Source organism: Xyrauchen texanus, chromosome 36 (genome assembly GCF_025860055.1).
Source record: "Xyrauchen texanus isolate HMW12.3.18 chromosome 36, RBS_HiC_50CHRs, whole genome shotgun sequence".
Taxonomy (NCBI): domain Eukaryota; kingdom Metazoa; phylum Chordata; class Actinopteri; order Cypriniformes; family Catostomidae; genus Xyrauchen; species Xyrauchen texanus.
This window is the reverse complement of record NC_068311.1, coordinates 26,401,106-26,427,013: the sequence shown is the minus strand read 5'-3', so window position 1 is coordinate 26,427,013 and position 25,908 is coordinate 26,401,106. Positions and strand designations below refer to the sequence as shown.

The 25,908-nt window shown below is 39.5% G+C and overlaps 1 protein-coding gene across 3 annotated transcripts in view; it reads right to left on the bottom strand.

Annotated features, from left to right (window-relative positions):
- Window positions 1–473: 473 nt before the first annotated feature.
- Window positions 474–25,908, bottom strand: part of fxyd6 (FXYD domain containing ion transport regulator 6) — a 44,201-nt gene continuing 18,766 nt past the window's right edge. For all 3 annotated transcript variants that reach the window (XM_052107455.1, XM_052107457.1, XM_052107456.1), the window contains 8 exons: window positions 14,036–14,089; window positions 10,352–10,375; window positions 10,125–10,160; window positions 8,647–8,721; window positions 6,785–6,821; window positions 3,805–3,854; window positions 3,669–3,707; window positions 474–3,583 (listed from right to left, as the gene is read on the bottom strand). In XM_052107455.1, the coding sequence (XP_051963415.1) occupies window positions 3,679–3,707; window positions 3,805–3,854; window positions 6,785–6,821; window positions 8,647–8,721; window positions 10,125–10,160; window positions 10,352–10,375; window positions 14,036–14,084 (300 nt within the window). In that variant the 5' untranslated portion in view covers window positions 14,085–14,089 and the 3' untranslated portion in view covers window positions 474–3,583; window positions 3,669–3,678. The remainder of the gene's footprint in view (window positions 3,584–3,668; window positions 3,708–3,804; window positions 3,855–6,784; window positions 6,822–8,646; window positions 8,722–10,124; window positions 10,161–10,351; window positions 10,376–14,035; window positions 14,090–25,908) is intronic.

The window sequence follows — 25,908 nt, the reverse complement described above, 5'->3', positions numbered from 1 at the left end:
CAGGTGCATTTTATCCCTCAACCCCTCCCTTCTTCGTATAAGCATTCGTAAATCTGGTTGCCCCACCATTCTTTGAAACACATTTATTAGCCCATAAACATTGGCCTTCAAACAGTGATAAAATACCTCTGCAGCCAATCTTTAGAATCATCGCCCAAGGGAAGTCCAATTACATCACAGTATAAAATGCTTCAGTCCACAAGTGATGGTGGCCATATTGTTTCTTGACTTTGAAGGATAAGTGAAGGACCTCAGAGAGCATTCAGCCATTGGTAATTGATTTCAAATTCTCTTTTTCAGTCGACAGCGTGGGAGAGTTGCTACAATGGTGTCAAATCAATCTATTATTCTGATGGATAACTGGGTTCAGATGCTCTTTTTTCTTTTTCTGGCAGGTAATATATGACCTTTTCATAAAGAGTGAGAAAGGTGAGGCGAGACTGACTGACACTTTTGTCTCTGTTCTCACATATCAAAGAAAAAAACAACCTCACACACTGATGCCTGTGTCAGACAGAGACTTTAATTGTTTAGAAGCACAAAGAGCGGCCATACACAGCAGGTGCACAGAGATGTATCAAATTCTCTAAAAGCGAAGCATCTGTAGGATTAGACTGTTTTATTGATTAAATGTGAATAATATTCTGTGGGACACATCTATATCGCTCTTATAAACTGACCTACATTTCTACAACTCTCATGGGTTTATCACACCAAGTGATATGTGGCACAACACACACACACACGCGCGCGCATACACACACACACACACGCACACACACACACACACGCACACGCACACACACACACACACACACACACACACACACACACACACACACACACACACACACACATACACAACACTTCTTAGAGGCTGACATTTTGGTCCCATTGAACAGTGGTTGTAAGAGTGACATCAAAGGGACAATTAACCCCAAAATTCACATTTTGGCATAATTTACTCAATGTTATGTCTTTACTGAAAATCTTTCATCTCACCATAGCTCTCAAATACCATTCTTGAAATCACCATTCTGCTTCCAAATGTTCATGTACCCTGAAATTGACCCCATTCTGCCGAATTATTGACAAGTGGTATCCCCAATCAGACATTTTTGCATCAACTCAAACTGATTAAATCAATCTCAGAGACATGGGTTCTGGTCCCATAGAAAGTAGAAAGTAATTGCGTAATTTACAACTAAAAATACAGCTCACTTTTGGTGTCAACATGGGGACATTTCACCTCAACAAACTCTTCCAGCTTTGGCAATTGGGGGCGGTTGTTTCAAATTTCGGTAAGCACAGACCGATTTCAGCAGCAGAACCCCTGGAATTGGACTTCACTCAAACTTGACTGGTCAAAGGCCAAGGCTCAGTTGCAAGAAACACTGTAGAACATCCTTAGCTATAATTGAAAGTTTAAGGGATTTCTTAATTTAAGAGATTTCTTGGTCTTGACTCGATTTTGGCTGAAAGTGTCACACTTGCAGACCATTTTGCTGAGATCTCTCTTCCTTCATTCGGAGGTATGCGAAATCTGATCCAGAAAGCAGAAAAACAAAGTATACTGAATGCGTGTGATTGTGTATATATCCCATCGAGGCTTGCCTTCACTTGATTAGAACACAAGAACATAGAATTACAACCATTTTGATGAACTTTTCTAGGTGCTGAAACCATTTCCCCACCAGGGAGTCCCGACGGTCAAGGGATTCACGATCTTCCACTGTACGCTCCACCTCTCACCTACTGCCTGGCGATTATGTAAATGAAGCATACACATGAAAATCACTGAAAAAGCTACACAAAGCTAGTGGGATGGTGGCTTATGGTGGACTTAAAACCCAACACTATCGATAAGTGAAAGTACTGTCTATGGTGGTTTTGGCCCTCCACAACATTCAATGATACCTAATGTCACTGATGTCTATCATGGCCTGAATGCACGCAAGCACGAATTCGCTTCAAGAGCTATGGTGAAGGAAAAGATTTTCAGTAAAAAGCAACCTAAATTTCACACTTTTCCTCAAACAAAGCTATCGCATGGCTTCAGGGGACTTGAAATGTTATGCATGAGTCATGTGGAATACTTTATGGTGATTTTCTTTTCTTTCTGGAGCTTGACAGCCCCAGTCCCCATTCACTTCCATTGTATGGAATAGAGCAACTTGAACATATGGCAAAAAATCTCCTTTTGTGTTTCACGGAATAAAGCAGCATGAGGGTGAATAAATGATAACATTCTTTTAATTTGAAGTGAACTATCTCTTTAAGAAAGTGAATGCATTAGCTACACTATATGAGAGATGAGAAGGTACAGGACACAGGTTAGCGGCACTATGGTGAGGTGAATTGCTTCTTCGGTCTTGATGTCTGAGCCTGTTCTCAGGCTGCAGACGTTTAGACTGTGAGTCCAAATGAGGGCACAGAGCCTGGCAGTGTTGCAGCTGATCAGAGGACAGAGGTGTGGTGCCCCCTGTGGTACAGTTATGGTACTGTTCTGTTTTTGTGCTTTGTCTGGGTAGTGTTTGAAAGATTGTCAGAAGGAGGGTGCCCACACCCACTGTCTCATATGAATATGGGCACACACATGTATACACACACATTCATACAAGCTCATACACTCATGCATATACTATATATTCTGCATCACATGAATGAATACCTATATTAAATACTTATGTGTATTTAAATATGTCTGCATATAATCAATACAATCTACAAGAGATAAAACAGCAGGTGGGACACAAATAATGATAACAAGTGGTCACACCACCAATAACAGTAACAGGTATTCACATTTAAAGGGACAGTTCACACAAAAATGAAAATTCTGTCATCCTTTACTCACCCTCATGTCCATTCAAACCAGTATGACTTCCTTTCTTCCTTGGAGCACAAAAGGGGATGATCGGAAGAATGTCCAAGCTGCTCTTTTCCTTACAATGAAAGCGAATGGTGACCACAAAATTGTTAAGGCAAAATCTTCTGTGAATTACGACATGAATTTCAGGTTGTTCCACACGAAAAGCTATTAGCAGACTTCAAATATAGCACAAAAGTTGCATGGACTTCTTTTATGTCCTTTTTAAAGCTTGACAGCCCCTGGTCACCATCCACTTTCAATGTATGGAAAAGAGCAGCTTGGAAATTCTGCTAAAATTCTCCTTTCGTGTTCCATGGAAGAAAGACAGTCTTAAACATTTGGAACAACAATGATGGTGAGTAAATGATGACAGATCTATAATTTTCGGGTGAACTATCCCTTTAATATGTGTTAAACAAAATGATTAAACCAATTGCACAAGTTCAGCTAGGGAGGAGCTAGTTTTGCTAAACAACACACTCAAGACGGACTGTCGCAAAAGGGCACAGACGGAAAGACAATTACGGTTACTGGTCACGTGACAGGACTAGAGGTCTACGTACAAGACACTGACCCATTAATAACCCAAGTCATAGTCTCCTCCCCCTCCCAAATCTCTTTCTCCTCCATAGCAATGATCTGGATCAGCTTCATCATCATCACCATCCTCAGCATCAGTGAAGTCATTCAGCCACGGCTTGCTTGACAACACTGAAGAAATAAAGCAGACATTATGCAATAAAGCAAAAAGTTCTCCCCTTTAGAAAAGTCTGATTCTACTGCTTACACTAATTACCTGAACTGTCTTAGTTCTCTGCCTTAGGAGTCTCCTTAGCTTTATGAGGAAGAAGAAGATTAGGAGAAAGGCAGTCAAATAATGTAGATGTAGATATGAACAAAACACATTACTACCGATAGTACTGCAATCTCACCCTTGGAGGCCAAGAGGTTCTCGGCTGGAGCTTCCTCATCTCCTGGGGCCCTGAAAACCAATTTACACAAAATGTAGAGACATTTACAAGCCATTCTCAATCTCAATGCATCAAATGCTGACACTTGTGCAAGAGCCCTGCATGTCACTTTATACTCTAGATGCCATAAGTGTCCCTCAGTATCTGTTTAGCAATGTGGCCAGTAAACCCATTGCTTTCAACAGTCAATAGACTGATGCAAAAGGCAGCGATAATTTTATGATCATAAAGCTAGTTTCTCAAAATATCTTGAGAATTTTGCTGGCTAAAATGTGTCCATGCTTGTAATTGTTAGAGATGTGCCAGGTCGTCCCACAACTGACTAGTCGATTAGTGGGGTCGACTACTAACATAACATTTTTAGTGATGGTGGTTTCAGCCTGATCTCATGAAATGTATTTCAGTTGCAACAATGGCAAAATATTTGCAAACCAAAATCTCATGCTTCATTACATGTTTGGCTGCAGTTTCCCAGTGAAATGTACAGCGGGGGGTGCCAAAAGCGAGTAAAATGAGGTTGTAATCGGACGAGGTTCTTACCCTTAACCAAGGCCTAAACCTGACCGACAGAGTTTAAAAAGCAAATTCGACATGAAAAGCACAATTACAGAAGCAACCATGTGTCATGGCACTGGCCTTTGCCAGTTCATTCTGTTGGTTGTTTTTCTCTCTCCCTCGTGTTTCACAGGTGGAGTCGGTGAGCGTAATCGACGTTTCCATGGGAACGCTGATCGCTCCTGGGAAGGCATTGTTTACGGTAATAGGTTTATCACACAATCCACCTGTCTTCCTCTGATTGCACGCCCTACTTTATCCCTTGTGTGTTCCCTGTATGTTTACTGGTTTATTGTTTGCTGTACCTTAACTTTGTTCTTCTGTTTAGTGTGAAGTTCTGTTCTGTTGGTTGCTTTGTCTCTGAGTGGTGTTTGCCCATCAGATCGCCATTGCCTGGTGATCGTGCTCAAGTAGAATTAGTTGGATTCTGCCGGCTTGTTGGGAGACTTGTTCTGGGCTCTGCTTCGCACCACACCACCCTTCAAAGGATTGTGGGTTCGGACCGCCATATCACTACACACTGGTGCTGAAGCACTTTTGTGTTGACTGTCCAATAAAAACCTCTGCATTTGGGTCCTGTCTGTCCCCCAGTGTGACACCATGCCATTTTATGTGGCTTCTACGGCACTTTCGTTTCACTCTCACTTTCGTTTTGTGCGTTCTTGGCTGGATTTTGAATTGAGGCTTGGTGTCCGAGTCCAAAGTCCAACACTCTATAAGGTCAGCTAACATGCAAGCTAATCATGTTGGAATAAGTGTGTGAATCTAGATGGGTCTGTAATACAAGCATTCAAATTTATAGTTTTCCAAATTATGCAGTAGAGTAAGAGTTTTGATATAATAATAGTGGTCAGTGTGTGAGTAATAGTGCGAAAAATACGTGTTTATAAAGTCATAAACAGCCATAGTACACGTGATATATGTAAAAGTAAAAAAAACGTACAGTTGTTGTAGGGCCTCTAGAGTACATTTCACCAGGAAACTGCAGCAAAACGAAGAAAGAGGCACATAAAACTGGGTTTGCAAAAATGTAGTTATAGTAACGTTCAGTTTATGAGACTAGGTTGGATGGTTTTAATAACGCATTTCTCAAATTATTTAAGGGACGCAACTTCTTGGAGAATGGTTTTGCATAATGATAACTTGCTGTGCTTAACAGTGAATAACAGTCAGTATGGTAAGACCCTCTGCAAGAGGTTTCATCTCTTTAATGCTTTAGGTTTAGTCTTTTTACTGTATCAACAATACATTTCAAGACGATCATTGTCGGACATTAAATCCTCTGTTGTGAGTATGTTACCATATTTGCGAGGTGCTTTGGGGAGATTAAACTGCTGATTCTGTCTGACACTGCTTCAATAAATAGCTGCAGTAATAAAAGGTTTCAACTGCTTGATTTTATGAACTAGATGTGTACCTGCAATATTATCTTGCAGTTCTGCACTTTTCAATGTGCAGTAATGATCGCCCTGAAGCACTTATATTGAAGCATGCGCATAAGTGGTTTTGTGCTGCTCTGGATTGGAGCCTTTCTTATTTCGTACCTTTTGTACTTTGATAATTTTGTGCAATATAATGTTATAGTTAGTTAGCCTATTTATTTGTTGAATATCCATTCATTAACATGATGAAGTGCTGCCCTTGGCATCCGTATATCCCTCTGAAGTGTGTCTGATTGTGGTCCAAGAACATAATGGAGCCTAATTATACATGATTATCCTTTACACTGACTAGTCGACAAATTGTAATGATTATTTTTTAAGAAAGCTGTATTATACAGTATAGTGATTACACATTTAATCAGCTATTCCTCTTTCTGAAAAGAGAGTTGATAGGGAACAAATAGAGTTGTCATATGTCACTCCGAGATGTCTTACAGGTCGCCAAATAGAACATCATACCCCAAAATATATCATGATGGAACAATTGTACTCCAACAAATAACTTCATGATGATTTCACTCCAATGCCCTTCCTAAAGGTTTCTCATTGAAAGCAGTAGGCTCATCGGCTGGGTCACAATACAGATGCTAAAGGGAGATTACAAGGCTCTTGCACAAGCATCAGTATTAGACAATGTGGGATTGAGATCCCATTTTCTTATTGAGTTTGGTTTACAGCAACATTTTGTAGGGTAGAACAGGGTTTAAAGCCCACCTTGAAGACAATTTGATTATTTTCTCTGGTCCCAAACCCAAAGTGTATGCCAGAACAAAAAACATATTTCAACTGAAAACTGATGGAGCATAACTTGTAGACAAAAGTTAATCATACAATTAATATTGAAAAAGTCTTGTAAAAATATATATTTATGTGATAATTTACACATACCCTACATGTCTACCCATGCAAGACAAAAGGATGATCGAGATTGGGATTGGATTTACCTGGACTTCTGGTTGATACTGCAGCGGCACCTGCGACCTGCACAATACACAAAAGCACAAACATTATCATCATTAATAGTGCTTGTGGACTTCTCTATTGAACAGCCTGACAAAGGTTGGATTTGGAGTTATCACAGTCTGATGATTCTTTTAAAGGGGATTACTTGATTTTTAGCTTAGCTTGTACATAATCTTTATCATAATGAAGGTGCAGTATGTTGTTGTTTCTACTTAAAATAGGTTTCATACATAAATATGAATAGTAAAATAGTTGAAATGAAGACCAGATTGCCACTTTTGACTAATATGCCAAACATGATGTACATCAACATGACATAAAGACTCAAGTCATATCAGAGGTCTGTTCCTGAAATGTTCCAACTAAAGTGTATATTATGATAATATATAATATATTTATAATTATTTAAATATAACTATTTATAAGGAAGACCTCGGGGAATACCCAGGATTAGGTGGAGAGATTACATCTCCACACTGGCCTGGGAACACCTCGGGGTCCCCCAGTCAGAGCTTGTTAATGTGGCTCGGGATAGGGAAGTTTGGGGCCCCCTGCTGGAGCTGCTGCCCCCACGACCCAACTTCAGATAAGCGGTTGAAGATGGATGGATGGATGGATATTTATAGTTAATCATTATATATATAATTTTTGTCAGCAAATATATAGATATGCAATTTATTGCAATTTGATAATTTGATTAATAATATCAAAATAATAATTCAGATAAATAAAATGCATTACATTATTGTGTCACACAAGTAAAGCATTGATAAGAAAATACAAAAAAGTGGCATTAGATGGCAATATATGTTTATTTCCATATTATTAAACATAAGCCTTCCATTGGCCTACAGTTCACAGCAATCCATTTTGCAAACGAATTAGTCAATCCATCCGAGATAGATTTATTATAAGAGCTTGTCAAAGAATGTGTCAATGTACATCAGCGTCAGACGGACTTTGGTTGCGTCCTGTCATAAACACAATGTTTTAGAAAGCTGTGTTAAGTTAAACTGAGTTTGAAACACATTCCGAAATCCCTGCATTCGGGATTGCGCCGTCAAACTTTGTTTGAACCCAAGAACAGTTTCTCATCTTCTGCTTGTTGCTAGTGAGCTTGTTTGTTCTCTGTACAGCTGCACATTGCCTATACAGCTGGAGTTTCGCTTACTGCCCCTGCTGAAAACAGGTGGCACTTCAAGCTTGAATTGCTCCGAGGGTTGGAATATTCCATGTTATGGTCCGAATACTTGATTTATTGCATACATTTTTTTAGGGTTATTTTTTTTAGGGTTATTTTTATATTTTTAACCACACCAAGTTAATGTGTTAAATTGACAGCCCTACTGAGAACCTTTGCTTTGTGTGTGATGTTGCATCCACTCCAATAGAGGTCAGTATAAAGTCCAAGACCAGTGTCAAACCTTTAAATGAAGAGTTTTTGTAGTTACTATTTTAGTATATTGTAATTGTGTTACAATGTTATTTGTGTGGCTAATGACTAAAATGTTATCCTAATGCTTAGTTGCTGAATAAAACCACTACTGCATAATTGATAACTGCAGTGTTTTATAGTAATTTATGAGTGATTCAGCTTTTGAATGAAGCTGGTGAGCCTGTCCTAGCGAGAATACTTGAAGGTAACTTGAAGCCGCATGGCCTACACCTTCAGTTTTACATTAATTTGTTTGCACAGAAGGTGTCAAGTTATGTTTGATTTTTTTTTTACGGATTAATCTGATTCAAAGTATGAGTGTGTATATGCATTTATTAGTAATTCATTAATGTGTTATGAATGAATTAGTAGTGTATAATAGGTAAAAAAGAAAAACAAGTTGCTTACTGAGGATAAGAAGCACTCCCAGAGCGAAGAGCACAACTGCCAACACCAAACCTCCAATCCTCAAACTCTCATAGTCTAGTAAGGAAAAGGATCATTTTTAGAGATATATTTGCATTCTCAGAACTATCAAGTAAGATCAAAGCTTATAAAAAACAATTTCTACAATGCCTTTAGAATGCATTCATCCTCCTTTTAATTAATTCACACTTGAATAGCACTATAAATTCAACACATTCTGTACACTTCCAACATATTCAACACATACACCTTTTCAAGTCATGCTACATATTTGCAACTTTATATAATATGGAATCTTGCAGAGACTTTACAAAATACCAAACACCCCCTTTTTTAAAATCAATTTGAAAACAGTGGATTCATGCACTTTGAATCATAGTCTACCTAAAATAAATGTATTGTTGTCCTATGCATTTAGGAGACATTTTCCTATGCAAACAAAATATATATATTTTTTCTCCCCTTTTCTCCCCAATTTGGAATTCCCAATGCACTCTAAGTCCTCGTGGTAGCGTAGTGACTTGCCTCAATCCGGGTGGTGGAGAACGAATCTCAGTTGCCTCCGTGTCTGAGACCGTCAATCCATGCATCTAATCACGTGGCTTGTTTAGCGTGTTACTGTGGACACATAGTTCGTGTGGAGGCTTCACACTATTCTCCATGGCCTCCCCACACCGCCCACCGAGAGCGAGACCCACATTATAGTGACCACGAGGAGGTTACCCCATGTGACTCTACCCTCCCTAGCAACCAGGCCAATTTGGTTGCTGGATGGAGTCACACAGCCACCCTAGATTCGAAATCGCGACTCCATGGGTGGTAGTCAGCGTCAATACTCGCTGAGCAAAGCGTTTTTTAAATGGACAAGGACAAATTCTAGAGCACCTTAAGATAAGGGTCCTTGCTCAAGGTCAAGTTTAATCACTACACCAACCAACCTGGATGTTATTCAAACATAGCACCTACTTTAAGACCAAAGAGTTCAACTTTAGCCACAAGCAAGATGTGATTGTGATGTGATTATTTAGTTGTTAAAATAGATCTCGTATACCAGCTCAATATACAGATCTTTAAAGCACTGTCTTAAATAAGATGAATATGACTGTATATGAGGAACTGCTATGGCTATAGATAATAAAAGCACCTGCTTAGAAAACAGGAGATCAAATGTGAGTTGTTCCTTTGGTGCATGTCATGTGCTTGTGAAAGGAACAGCTAAAATTGAATCTCTCCTTAATTTCCTCTCAGTGATCAATGAAGTACAGCTATCAGACCAGAATTTCTCTAATCCTCTTTGGTCTTCAGGAGGGGTCTTAACTTAGCTCAAGTTATTGGCTACCAATTAGATTCCACTGTTTTTGACCGTATGCTGTTTGAGAAGAATGTAAAGTCACAGAATCCTATTTGTGTTGGTGAGTTAATAATGACCTATGTAAGATTTTGTAAAAAGTGATTCTTACCATATGCAAATGGATTCAACACCTTATTTTTTCCATCTGATGGAGAAAAAAAGTGTAATAACCACATGGCGTAAATAATATCTGAATCAATATTTCACTTGTAGTCTAAGAATAAATAGATTGTGTTACTATGGTATTTTAAAACTTGAAATGAGAAGTTTTAGATTAAGCAATAGACACACAGTTTTTAACAGTTATGCTGTACCTAATATAAAGTGTAAACTTACCTTGGGCAGTGGTGTCAGACAAAGCTTAGATAGCCAAGATAAATACAGATACAATGAAGTGAAAGAGAGAAAAATAAAGCAATCATAAGTATTTTATTACATATTTACAAAAAATAAATAATAAAACCACTAACTGAAATAAGAGTGCTACTCATGCAACACGAAGGGGTGAATTCACTAACAATGAATTGCGGCTAGAAAAAGTGCCATATATTTGCATGCGCTGCCTGCGCACAATTTGCTTTCACTAATTCTTAGACTTTTACCAAAAGAAAAACCCTAAGAAATCAATTAGATTAAATCAATGGCTGTGAGACAAGGACAAGTCATAAAGCTTTGCATTTTAGAGATTTGTCCACACTGTATTACTAAACAATAGAGAAGAGAAGTAATATTTTCTAAGCAGTATACTCATTTCAGCTAAAGTCATGAAAACCATTTTTGCCCTTAATTTTCAGGTGATTATACACAAGCTTAGAATGACCATCAAAATAACAGCAAGCTTGAAATATGCATTAAAGGTGGGAGAGAATAAATACAAGCCTGTCCATCTATTCAATTTATTCATTTATTTTTCTCAATAAGACATTTTATAGGTTGCAGTTGGGCATTTTATATTTGTAAGTGTTTATAGGATGGCCGTTACTAATCTGCCCTCCGTTTGTTAAAGGCTTGTTGATTATTCCATTCTGCTCTGCCAAATTTCAGTCTCTCTACATATTTCATTATTTCATTTACATTTATGCATTTGGCAGACGCTTTTATCCAAAGCGACTTACAGTGCAATTATTACAGGGACAATCCCCCCGGAACAACCTGGAATTAAGTGCCTTGCTCAAGGACACAATGGTGGTGGCCGTGGGGTTCGAACAAAGGACCTTCTGATTAACAGCCCCTGTGCTTTAGCCACTATGCCGCCACCACCAATTTCATAATGTATTGTACATCTCAATATAGCATATGTGCTAAGCTGCATTTGTCTTTACATAAGTGAAAGAGGGAGGGAAGAAACAGAAGGAAGGAACAATGAAGGAAAAAAAACTGTGAAGGAAGGAAGGGAAAGCAGAAAGAAATATTGAAGGAAGAACAGAAAGAAGGAATGAAGGAAGGAGAAAGGGAATGATTGAAGGAAAAAGGGAAGGAATGAAGGAAATAATGAAAGACAGAAAAAGGGAAAGAAGGCGATAAGGAAGGATGGAAGAATAAATCAAAGGCAGGAAGGAAAGGAAGGAAGGCAGGAACTAAGGAAGGGTAGAGAGATGGAAGGAAGGAATGAGGGAAAGAAGAAAGGAAGGAACGAATAAAGGAAGGAAAGAAGTAGAAAGGAAAGGAATAAAGGAAGGAATGAAAGAGAATAAATGAAATAAGGCAGGAAGTAAGGAAGGATGGAAGGAAGCATGAAAGGGAGGAATGAAAGAGGCAGGAAGAAAGGATGGAGGGAAGGATGGAAGGAACGAAAGAAAGGAGGAAAGGAAGGAAAGAGAAAGGGAAGGAAGGAAAAAACGAAGGAAGAAAAGCAGTGAAATAGGAAGGAAGGATAGATAGAAGGAAGGATAGAAGTAAGGAATGAGGGAAAATCAAAGGAAGGAAGGCAGGTAGGAAGGAGGGAAAGAAGAAAGGAAGGAAAGAAAGAAAGGAGGAAAGGAAGGAAAGAGAAAGGGAAGGAAGGAAGGAAGGAAAGAAAGAAAGAAAGAAAGAAAGAAAGAAAAGAAAGAAAGAAAGAAAGAAAGAAAGGAGGAAAGGAAGGAAAGAGAAAGGGAAGGAAGGAATGAACGAAGGAAGGAAGAAAAGCAGTGAAATAGGAAGGAAGGATAGACAGAAGGAATGAGGGTAAAACAAAGGAAGGCAGGTAGGAAGGAGGGAAAGAAGAAAGGAAGGAAGGAAAGAAAGAAAAAAAGAAAGGAGGAAAGGAAGGAAAGAGAATGTGAAGGAAGGAAACAAGGAAGGAAGGAAGAAAAGCAGTGAAATACGAAGGAAGGATAGGCAGAAGGAATGAGGGTAAAACAAAGGAAAGAAGGCAGGTAGGAAGGAGGGAAGAAGAAGGAAGGAAGGAAGGAAGGAAGGAAGGAAGGAAGCAAATGAGAAAGGAAGGGAGGAAGAACCAAATAACACATTAATTATTATTTTAAACAGAATAGTCTGCGGTTGCAATGTAAAAAAAAAATAATTGGATGAAAACAATCTGAGCCTGACAGTGAGCTGACTGGTTTGTTAACACAATTTGGTTTGTTTTTACCAGCGTAGAGAGCTCAGTGTGTATGAAGTATAAATCTAGTTCACATGTGCTGGCAGTTTCATGTGGACTAATAGTGTTTGGGTGGAGTGTCTCAGAGGTCAAAAATAGATGATAGTGTTTTTAAAATGATGCTCTAATTTCACAGATGAATTTTGTGTGCCACAATCAGAACAGTGATGCACAGACAAATTAAAGCACACATTTAGTACAAACACAAACACAGATTTATATGTGTCTGGATACAGAATTTAAGAACTGTATAGAATGCACACACCACACACTGATAAAGGGGAAAACAAGCTGCTTTTAAAGGCATACAAATTCTAAATACAAATCATTATTTCATCCTCATGTTGTTCCAAACCCATATAAGGGATGGTCACGATTACTCGAGTACCCGAGTACTCAGAAGTGACAGAAATGATCGATTATGAAAATGATGATCAATAATAAAAATGCTTGACATGACATTTCAATTAATTCAAAATTCAGTGACAAATACATGACAACTATACACAAACGTGTAAAAGACGGGCCTTTTTCAATTTTAACATTATGTTGTGATTTTCAGTGGTACCTTGATTGTGAACTGAGACGTCTCATAGCAACCAAACTGATAAACGGTGCTGCAGTGCTAGCATTTGTTCTAAAGGTTTACGATAATCAAAAGAAAGTTTAATCCACCATGTTTAGAACATCTGTCTCTGCAAACATTTGCTAAACAAGGTTTATTGTCATATAATGTAGAAACTTTGACTCATTAATGTATATTATTTAATAAAATTGCAGGTTTATCATTGACTGTAAATCTATGCCGACTTGTTTGCGTGAGGTCACACACCTGCATTTCATTGAAATCAGAGCTGAAGATTTCTGCACAAGATTTCTGTCAAACATAAAGTGGCGTTCCATTGCATGAAGTTTAAAATTCCAAGATAAATGGGAGGAAGCATGAATCATCACAGCACCAAACTCCAACAGAGTGCAGCGTGACTTTCTGTCCGAGGCAGAGACAGTGCTCTAATCTCTAGAGAAGCATACGCACACAAGCCAAAATCTTTCATTCAAACCTTTCGATGAAGGAGAGCTGAATGTAACAGAACACAGGGTCTTCAAAACAATTTTCAACTAAATACAGCATTTTAAAAACACGGTGGTTATGGCGTCTCCATTCACGCCATCCGTGATAACCAAGTAACATCTCCATTCTTTTCCACCAAAGAAAGAAAGTAACAGGTTTCTTTGGAACAACATGAGGGTGTGTAAATGATGAGACAATTGCAATTTTTGGGTTAACTATACCTTTAATAAGAGGTCAATCATCAAATTCTCAGAAATCTAGGCTAGCGGTGATGTGTCAAGTTATGGCATTTTTCCCATCCTATTCCAGTTCTTTCAAAGCCTAGAGGATGCAAGGAGCTTGAAGAGATATGAAGGGTGGCACTTACCTGCAACATAGACTAGGAGGGAAAAAAGGAAGACCAGAACAGTTTCCATGGTTACTGCAAAAGGGAGAGAGATATAGTAAATAGAGTGAGAATTGGTGTTAGTGGGTTACAGGCTTACCACGTTCATAAAGTCTAGAAAGATTAACACAGTGTGTTATTATTTGATAAACACACACACACACACACACACACACACACACACAAATTAATGTCTGAAATATCTTTAACCGGCTAACCGATAAGCCATGAATCAAACAAGTGACCAAACAGGCATTGTCTATACTGGCTGAAACAAAACAGGCTTAGATGACAGATATGCATATTTAGCAATCGTTAGTTTATCAATATTTGAATGAACAACCATATATTTCTTTCCTATATTTCATATCAAACAAATGTTTAATGGATCGCTTGCATGCCCAATAAACCTTCGAGAGGAAAACTTTTGGCAATTTAACAATGGAAGAATAAAAACATAGCCTACCCACATATTGTGCTGCAGGGCAATCCTAATAATTGTAGTTTTTAAAAATCAATATATGTACATGGGCAGGGTTAGTACGGTACGCAGCCTGTTGACAGCAACCAGTTGATCGCATTACCCTTCCCGTCTCCCTTGCATAGTGAAATGTGGGGCTGTAAACATATGATTTTTGAGGGTTGCAGATGTTCATATTTCCTTTTCATTCTGTGGTGCGTTTCCCATACAACTACATATCTTACTGCTTATCCACCAAAGTTCAATGCATTATTGGAGAAATTAACTAGCAAATAAGGACTGTTAGCCGAAACGTTGGTTCAATAACATAGAATTGTCATTAATGATGTTATGCAGGTGGTGGAGTAATAACTTTAGCAGGATATCAAATTATAAATACTCATTTATATGTACTTCATAAAGCTGTTTAATGAACAAAAGCTGCTGAAGATAAGAAAGCTGCGTACACTTTGTAAAGCAACAGATGATTTTGATGCAATAGTGGAGTTTCCCTTTACATAAGACTTTGGGGTTCCCCCGATGCACTTGAGCACATATGCACATGCGCTCTTTTAAAAAACATATTAGAACTTCACTTATCCGTTAAAATGAACACATACGCGGTGTTCTCTGTTCTTCTGCAAAACCCTGGAATAAGCAGTTTTCTTAAGTGCATGTAAACATAGTCAAAGTCTAGATAGAAGGAAATATCTATATGGAATAAAATTTATCGAAGCCTCAGTGAAGTCTAATGATGTCCACACAGCAAACTAACAAGGAACTAACCACACTAATTTGCAATGCAGTTTGCAAATGTTTGTTGGAACTATAGTTTCGGGAAATACTAAATCGTTGAACTATGTAGATAATGATGGAACTTGCGGCCATAGTTGGATTGTTAGATGCTTTTGGGAAATGCACCCCAGACTAACTGGAAAACAGTGGTTTACCTGTTAACAGTGCCCTCATGTGTACATAACATGTCCTACCCCAATCATCAAATTAGCTCTCTGTTGTTTCTTTAATTAACCTCTCATCAATTTTTAACAGAAAGTATTAGTCAAACAAATGGTTAATGCTGGTTAATCGGTTAACTGGTTAACCGTCTACATAATATTGGCATATGCACATTTAGCGTAAAGCCAGAGGTCAGGTTATTCTCAATGTTTTTTCTTTCCACAAGGTTTAGCGATATATCAAATATTCACAATATAATCGCCATGATTATGGGCTCTTGTTTTTAGCACTTTTAGAGCAATTGACTTGTATTGTGAAAGAAAAGTACTTCAGGTTCAAGCATTCACCCAATTCCAAAAAATTAGTAACTGCTACAATTATTATACAAAAATACAAAGGTGGTACAGTATAACAGAAAAGATATATCAAATTTCATTAATAGTAGAGATGGGAATTGTAAGAAATTAAAATCAGTTTGAATTTAAATAAGCAGATTCTTAAGAGCCTATGGTTGGATAATTATTGCAGTGATTAATATGTTTCAGCTGGCAACAATTAGTTTAACCCTATCTGATGCAGAGGGTAGATTCTCATTTGTTAAACAACCATGTCGGAAGACATATCCCGTGGTCATTGAAAAGATGTTACTGTGTTCTGAAGGGGCAAACTATTGGCCTGCATCAAGCAAAGAAAACAACTCAGGAGATTGCTGAAATCACTGGAATTGGGTTAATAACAGTCCAACGCATTTTAAACCTGGAAGGATAGTGGTGAACCATCAGCTTCCGTGAAGAAACTTGCTTCGAAAAAATCTTGAATGATTGTGATCGGAGGTCACTAAACGCTTGAATTCACATTATAAAAAATTGGCATTAGAACGCATGGCTATTTTTAATAGTGAAAGTAAGAGCATTTTGATGAGAATTTACAGGATTGGGACTAAACAGATGTGTGGCCACATGAAAGCCACTTGTTAGTGATGCTAATCGGAAAAAAAACTAATTCAGTTTGCTAGGGAGCATAAAGATTGGACTGTGAAGAAATGGAAAAAGATAATGTGGTCTGATGAGTCCATATTTACCCTATTCCAAAGTGATGGGCATGTCAGGGTAAGAAGGGAAGCACATGAAGTGATGTACCCTTCATGCATAGTGCCAACTGTATAAGCCTTTGGAGGCAGTGTTATTATCTGGGTTGATTCAATTGGTCAGGTCAAGGCTCAGCAATGTCAGGTGACTACCTCAATGTACTGAATGACCAGGTTATCCCATCAATTCATTTTTTTCTTCCCTGATGGCACGGGCTTATTCCAGGATGACAATACCAAGATTCATCAGGCTCAAATTGTGAAAGAGTGGTTCAGGGAGGAATCATTTTCACATATGAATTGGCCACCACAGAGTCCTAATCTTAACCCCACTGAATGTCTTTGGGATGTGCTGGAACGTAATACTTTACGGAGTGGTTCGACTCTCCCGTCATCAATACAAGATCTCGGCTAATAACGTAATGCAAATCTTGACAGAAATAAATGTTGTGACGTTGCATAATGTTGTTGAAACAATGCCACGATGAATGCGTGTCATAAAGCTAAAGGCGGTCTGACAAAATATTAGAATATGCAACTATTTTTTTGTCCAGGCAGTATATAACAAATCATAAATACATTTTAAACAAGGTGTATTTGCAGACCTTTTTGAGGCATAAATTCAATAAAAGTTTTAATGAATTGATCCCAACTATATTTAAAATTAAAATTCTAAACAAATAAGAAATGTGATAGCATATTTCATTCATGTATTTATTATTTTATATTAGTGCTGTCAGTTAGTCATAATTTGAAAGTGCTGAAATGTGATGCTATATATTCTTTTCCTGTCAAAATGTATGTATTTCCATCTTAGGAAGTAAACAAAATGTTTAGCAATATGATGCTTAATAACATTTTCCAAGCAAAGTCTTCCTAAATATAGGTAGAAATGCACTAAAATAGCACCAATGCAAGTAACATAAAATGTTTAACAAAGTCTTAATGGAATTTTGAATAATTTAATGAACTAGTCCCACATAGGTTGCATATTCATTGCAATGGGCATTACATCTCTTAAACTATCATCCTCAACAATATTAATCTGCCAGTAGACTGTGGCTATCCGCTTTCCTACAGCAATCATGAAGCTGCATTCATGATTCGCGTCAGGGTGGCAACACCAATATCGAGCACCGCTTTGAACTCACCATGTGCCTTACATAAGTTGAAAAATAGTCTCATCTGAGCTTGTTTTGTACATCATACACCGCTAGGAGCTCCTTTACAATTGTATCACTGACAGGTAAGCGCTGTAAGAGATCCTTTTATTTAATGAGAAAACATCCTCCGCAGCTCTATCATAGGTGAGAGCGTAACTGTCAACTTTAGCGTGTTAAGGCACCCATAGAATGTATATGAGACCATTGCATTATGGTATTTTATGCTTACCTTGTAGGCTCTACATGTAGAAGGATGCTAGCACTGTGGTGTGAACGTCAGAGTAATGACTCTCGATAGACACATTCCAAAGGTTCTGCCCTTCACACCAGTGTTTATACTGTATTGACTTATTTCATTTCAATTTCATTTCAAGTTGGACATTCATAACTTGTGCATCAGTATAAGAATAATTCAGAAACCGCTACGAGTGATGTATGGATGTTTGATTCACTAAAAAGAACCAACACATAAGAGTCAGTTGTTTGGAAATTGGACTGGAAGTGCCGAATGTTCTGCGCTGTATAGATTCAAAAGTACCAGCTCATAAGAGTAATTCGGTCTGGAATCATAATACACTGGCATAATTGTATAGAGGGCAGTGCTGGCACTGAATTGCACTACAGGAAACACTGTCAGATTATTTTAGGACAGTGTTCGTTCCGCATTGGTGGAAAATTGCATGTACAGGTACTGTTAATGGAACTGAAATTCGTGATAATATAACGGTTCTGGTATTTTTTTTTAAATGGAATCGTTTCCGTACAAGAACAGATTTTCAGTACACAACCCTTGTCAATAAGCTGAAAAATACCTCAATGAATTTTTATATACAGGTATAAAGCCATATCGCCTGTCCCTACTCAGTGTAACAAATAACATAACAAATACAGTAGCTGACTAGCAAAATCAAGTAGTGTGTTGTTTCTGTAATTTACTTGATTTACATTTTTACATGGAAGCAACATGGAAGTAAACTAGAGCAAGTACAACACATGAACAGTATGATTTGTTTATTGACATTTGGGTGTACTACTGATATTCTGTAAATTGTAGGTCTGTTTAGACTAATGGGGCTTTTCCACTGCATGGTACAACTCGACTCTGCTCGCTTTTTGAGGGTTTTCCACTGTGGATAGTACCTGGTACCTGATACCTTTTTTAGTACCACCTCGGTCGAGGTTCCAAGCGAGCCGAGCTGATACTAAATGTGATGTCAAAATCCTGCAGATCACTGATTGTCAGGGAGAATCGTCACTACCAGCGTCACTGGATTTCTGACATGCGATATCAACCCGCTAGTTTTAAAGTTAGCAACAGCAATAACAGTATAATTTGTTTACGCGACTTTAAATTGTGATTAAAGAAAAGCTAAAAACACTTAAATGTGATTACAGAACCATCAAGGAAAAGTGGAAGTGGTTCGACCACATGGACGCCATCTAAACTTGCGAGCAATGGGAGGGAGAGTGCCCTGGACTGGAGTTGGTCCATGACGAGTGGTGGTATATGGTATGTTTTGTTATGTTAACTCTATACTCTGCTTGAAAGCTTCACTTTATTTAGTTGACCAGCTACTGGACGCTTGCTTCTAAAACAACCAGGCCAATTTAACTGTTACACTCCAAAATCACCATGCAAAAACTGCTTTATGCAGCACAATGAGCTAGTAGTTAACAGCTAGCGGTCATGTTATTGTTTTGGTAAGTTTGTGTCGCGTTTAAGATGATGTCATGGCAATGGAGACGGTGCAACTATGATGATCAGCCTATAATCCCACCCACGTTGATGCAGCACTAAACTGCAGTGGAAATGCAAGTAAAGCAGTAGAGTTGAGGCGAGTCGAACCGTAACGTGCAGTGGAAAGTGCCATTAGTAAGTGCCGGAGAAAATGTGCAGCTTATGTGTATCTTATATGTACATTATGTGTAGAATATGTGTTATGTATAGCTCAATATGCGTTTGACAGCCAGTTGAGTCTAAAACAAATTTAGCGTGGAAGTAATGAATCCCATTCTATCATTTGTTGCACCATCTCTTTGATATATGAAAAAGAAAACACCAAAATATAACTGAATCTAATATCTAGTTGTCTTAAAAATGCGTTGAAAATTTCACATGGTCTGGGCACCATTTCTGCTGCGTTATCGAAACTGAAAGCTGAGACTAAGATCGTGTTTCTCCAAAAACTGACCTCAATTGATGGCACACAACATATTTGTTGATATATAGCTAATTTTTAAAACCATATTGCGGTTTAAGCAGTCTAAATCTAGTTTGGAACAAAATACTATGTTTGTTATCTCCAGGATACAGTATACAGTTATTTTTGGAGGTGGGGGTTCCGATATTCAAAGTGCTCCGATGACATCATCAGGATTATCGAAGCGCATATCGCATTATCCAATAAGTTATCAAATATTGAATCTTTCCTGCATACCATGCAGCCATATTTGACCATTAAGTGCATGGAAAACAGTCTTGAAAACTTCACCTTTTTGGTTCTGTGGAAGACAGAAAGCATACAGGTTTGGAATGAGATGAGGGTGAGTAAATAATGACATAATTTTCATTGTTGGGGGGACTGTTCCTTTAAGGGTGGTGTGGTCAGTGTAAGAACAATACAAACCCAGTGACATCATCTTTTATCGAATCACAATGGCTTTTATGCACCTCCCTTAAATTTACATTAGTTAATCACTCATCCTGCCATCAGTCCTGTGGTCCCTCAAATTTATATTCTTTATGCCATTCCTATGAAACAAGAAATAAATACCAACTGCCTTATGCTATCCAAAATAGTCCAAAACCCCCATTATATATGGTACATAGATCTATATACACAATACTTATGTAAGGCCAAAATTCTTGACATATCTTCTATATATTTCCAGTGTTTTGGCTTTCTGACAGTGAGTGTCTGTACAAATGACATTTGATAAATATTGAAAACATCATTAGTTCAGTGTCATGGGCAGGATATTGCTGAATTCAGCCACCTGTCCTGTGGCCCCACAATCCCTAAGACAGCTTTCAGGGACCCGGGCAGACTGGTGTCATTTGCTAGAACATTAAGCACTGGAGAGCCTTAAACGGGAAAATGGCACAAGGTTATAGGAGATTACCTTCCCACAACCACAGAGAGGACATTTATCCTTCTCTTAGTGTTTTCCGAAATTGATGGTGCATCACAGAAACAATAATTTTAGATGGATTATTAATTCACAAAATTATGACACAGTTGTTGAGCTCAGCATACTATCCATCATTCTAGCATGTGAAAACTTTAGCTCCTCTAAAAGGCAAGGTACTGAAAGCAATCTAGACCTTAGTTGTGAAGAACTAGAAGCAGAAAAGATAAATATAAGCTACATTTCTAAGAATCAATAGGTTTAGAGTCAGTCTATATAGTGTATGTCATTTTACTTTAAGAAATCTTTATTGCATGTTGTTGTAATTCCATTCACCACTGTGAAGCATTGGGCTGGGTGATAAAACAATGTTGCAATTTATCGTAAAAATAGTTTCTTCGATATTGATGATGAACTTTTTAGTAATTATCAATATTTAGCCTATGTTCTACATCAGGGGTGCCCAATACGTCGATCGCAAAGGCAATGCTGGTAGATCGCACAAAATTTAAATGTACTTTAGTAAATTTTTTATAAAAATAAATATAATGTCTTTCCTTCTTTTAGTTTCTGTCTGACTTGCACTTGACGAGTAAATATTAACCAGGCGAGGTTTTGTTTATTCAGTTGCCATGACAACTAGGTGCCTTCCAAGGACTTCTGTGAACAGAGCGCGAAATTGCGATGCTACTGCCCGGATTAGGCAAAACTGTCTGATTCCACTCAGTGCAAGTCATCAGAATAAGTTAAATGCCCTGGCTATTGTAATATATTGTGCTGTAGGTGTTTTGGGTTTAGTTTTAAATCTGAATGATATCAACATTGAAAATTATTATATATTTTTTTATTAATTAGAAGATGAATTCCATGTAGGGATACATGCAGTAGTCCCAACAAGCATTTGTTTTTTTAGTTGGTAGATCTTATTGAGTTGGTCATTTAAAAGTAGATCATCACACAAAAAAGTTTGGGCACCCCTGTTCTACATCTAGACAATCAGATCAGGTACATCTCGCTAGAAACGCAAGCAGTTCGACAAAGTAATACTGTATACACAACTGAATCAATGTCATTAAACCAACCTGTTAGGAAATGTAAGCAGGCTGGCAGCTACATAGCCCTGCTGTCATGAAAACCAGTAATGAGGCTCAGTAGCCACTAGCTAGCTATCCAGCTAATATGATATTGTTGTGTACTGAACAAGACGGCACTGACAATGCAATACAGCTAACGACTAAAGATGGGAATCATTAGGAATTGAATGATTCCGGATCCGATTTCTCTTAACAATTCAGGTTCCTTAATGGTTACATTAACGATTCCAGTAGTTATTTTAGTACTTCTAAAGAAGACTTATTTGAAATTACGAAATGCAATTCTTATTGGATTTTCTGTCCTCTGCAGTATGTTGCCAAATGATGAGATCATTTAAGAATTCTACAGAGCAGATATAAAAAATCAGAAATAAATGTAATTCTTGTAAAAGACAATAATTGATTCTAACTAGTATTACAAAACATGTGTATCTTAAATTAAACATTGCCATATGAACAACTTGTCAGTAACTGCACTGCATGATTAAAGTCTCACAGGTCTAACTAAAATCACATGACATAAAAGTAACAGTTCCAGAGACAGTTTACGCTGTTTCCTGTTTTCTAATTTTGTACTTCAGGCTTGTAAGACTTCAACAGTTCTTATTTAATTTTGAGTTGGACATTAGTGTAAGATTAATACTATACCAGACTAGACCTCAATTTAGATTAAAAAGAATCGGCTCTTATGAGTCATCCTTTTGGGAATCGGACCATCGTGATAATATTTTTGGCCATATCGCCCAGCCCTAGTGAAGCAGTGGGGTTCAAAAGTCTGAATCCAAATAAAATTTCAATTCTAATTTAAACCTGGGATTAACAACGTTTTTGTCTTTTAACCATTGTGGCATTGTGCATGTTAACTCTTTTGTTCTTTGTCAGATTTCCAATTGAAGCACACAAGATGCTCTGTGGAACATTCTCAAATCATGCTGGATAATCAGGTTTTCCAGTCCATGTCAGCTCAAGAGCATTCAGTCATTGAAGTTAAATTTCAACTTTTCATTCAAATTGTTATGCTGATTATATAATTTGTAATGAGAAAACTGTATTGTATAAGAAGAAGAAGAAAAAAAGCGAAATCGTCTAGGTTACAGATGTAACCTCCATTCCTTGATGGAGGGAAGCAACACTAGGGGTCTCTCTTGAGCGCAGAATATGCCTCTGATCTATGAAAAAAGGCCAATGGGAATTAGGCAGACAGTATTTGCATACCCCATCCTGGACATACGGGTATAAAAGCGGGCAAATACGACGAGTTCATTCAGGAATTTTCTGAGGAGCCGGAATGGTCTGGCCACTACAGTGGCTCGGCTCAGCGATGTGGCCGGGAGGACTAAAATGGGGGAGGTTACATCCATAACCTAGACGTTCCCCGTCTGTCACTCACTTCGATGTTGTATCGAAGCAGCGACACTAGGGGTCCAATTCAAATCACGCCATGCGCTGAGCCGTCTACATGTACTGCTGACACAAGAGCAGGCAGGTATATTTACGTGCAAAGGCGACCAGTTGTGTCAGGCTGCACGTACCCTTCCCCAATGCCCCATAAAAGATGTTGGAGCCCTTTTGGTTACCCTAAGCAGGGAAACAAGGCAACGCTTGCCCATCTGGGAAAGGGCCAAGCCTAGCCGGGCCTCTTTTCTCTCTATGTTTCTCGCATAGAACAAAGTGGCTGGGGCCCTTACACACATCGTGGGAAAGGGGTCTTACCCAGTTTCCTATTCTTTCAGGGGGAAATACCCTGAGGAGACCACACCTGCCCAGCAATGGGGAGGTAAGTGGCGAGATACATCACATGGGTCCCTCAGGTCGCATGTGGAAAAAATGGCGCGGTGGTATATCCAGCCTCAAGGAGGGGGGAGTTGCTACAGCACGGCGACCGGAGGGCAGCTGGCACTGCCTAAGGGAGACGCGGGTCCACTCACAAGGGGACCATACTGCGGAAAATACACACAAGAGGAGTCCACACAGGAGTCTGGACCTGTGGAGCACCTATACCAGTATGGGTAGATTAAGAACCTGTAGTGGATTGGGTCAGCGAATTCCTCCTAGGGCTAGGGAGGAATCATCCAGGGATCTGAATATATGGAATCTCCTGGGAGAGAAAGCGCACAATTTTACCCCAACCGAGGGAAAGGGCGCTAGGTGCAAGCGATCCACCCGGTCAGTTCGTCAGAGTGTTACCGAGTTCTATCAGCTCGGACCTGAGAAGACTCAACCCTGAGATTGTAAAACCTTGCAAAGGTATTAGGTGTTGCCCAACCCACTGCTCTACATATGTCTGCCAGGGAGGTACCCCTGGCCAGTGCCCACGAGGACGCAACACTCCTTATTGAGTGGGTTCGGACCCGCAAGAGCGGGGGGAGGGGGCACGGCCTGGGTGTGGTAGGCCAATGAAATGGAATCCACCACCCAGTGGGAGAGCCTCTGTTTGGAGACAGCGTTCCCTTTCCGCTGTCAGCCTAAGCAGACAAAGAGCTGCTCAGAACATCTAAAGCTCTGCGTGCAGTCCAAGTAGGTACGCAAAGCATGTACTGGACACAGCAACAAAGGGGCTGGGTCTGCCTCCTCCCGGGGTAGCGCTTGCAGGTTCACCACCTGGTCTCAGAATGGCATGGTAGGAAACTTGGGAACATAGCCCGCTCGCAGTCTTAGGATCACATGGGTGTCTGCCGGACCGAACTCCAGGCAGGCGTCGCTAACAGAGAACGCTTGCAGGTCACCAACCCTCTTTATGGAGGCGAGCGCGATCAGCAGAGCCATTTTTAGAGAGAGGGCCCTGAGTCCAACTGATTCTAGTGGCTCGAAGGGGGTCTCTGAAAGCCTGTGAGGACCACTGAGAGATACCGGGGGGGAACAGGCTTGGCCGGGAAGGATTTAACCTGTGCAAAAGGCTCACTGGGGGAAATGCGTACTTGCGCAGCCCCGAGGGCCAGCTGTGTGCCAGTGCATCTGCTCTGAGAGGAGCATCTGTTCGGGAATACCAGAGTGGGCAATGGGAGGTCTCTTGGGAGGCAAACAGGTCTACCTGGGCCTTGCCGAACCATTCCCAAATCAGCTGAACCGACTGGGGGTGAATCCTCCACTCTCCACCGGGCCAACGTTGTCGTAACAGCACATCCAGCATCACATTGAGGTTGCCGGGGATGTGAGCGGCTTGAAGCGACCTGAGTCGTGGCTAGCTCCAAAGGAGGAGACGACGGGTGAGTCACGACAGACGCCGCGCTCTCTGGCACGCTCGTTGACTCTCGTTCAACGCCAGCTGTGTATTTGCTCTTTTAGAGGAAATAACTCTTTAAGTTTCTTGCGCTGTCGAAGTGCCCAGGGGCAAACTGCACTGCCGTGTAGAGAAGGAGAAAGCCGCTGTAATGCGCCGTTGAATCGAACAGGTGTGTAACGCAGCTGACTGCAACACCACCATCGGCTCCGAAGAAGATTTCTGAATGAACTCGACGTATTTGCCCGCTTTTATACCCATATGTCCGGGGCGGGTATGCAAATACTGTCTGCCTAATTCCCATTCCTTCCATTTTTCAGAAAATATTTTTGAACCACAATGTATGTCAATGTCAGTGAGAACATGAATTAATAGAATGCTTCATGGTCTCTTCCAATACTGATTTTATCAATTGAAAGTCATTGCCCTTCCTTCTGATGAGACGTTAAACCGAGGTCCTCACTCTCTGTGGTCATTAAAAATCCTAGAGCACTTCTCGTAAAGAGTAGGGGTATAACCCCGGTGTCCTGGCTAAATTCCCCCGATTGGCCCTTCTCAATCATGGCCTCCTAATAATCCTCATCCACTAATTGGCTCTATAACTCTTCTCTCTCCTCTCCACCGATAACTGGTGTGTGGTGAGCATACTGGCACACTATGGCTGCCGTTGCACAGGGCCGGCGCCACGGGGGGGGGGGCGACGCCCCCTCAACGGGACTCTCCCGACCCCTCAGATCACCATGAA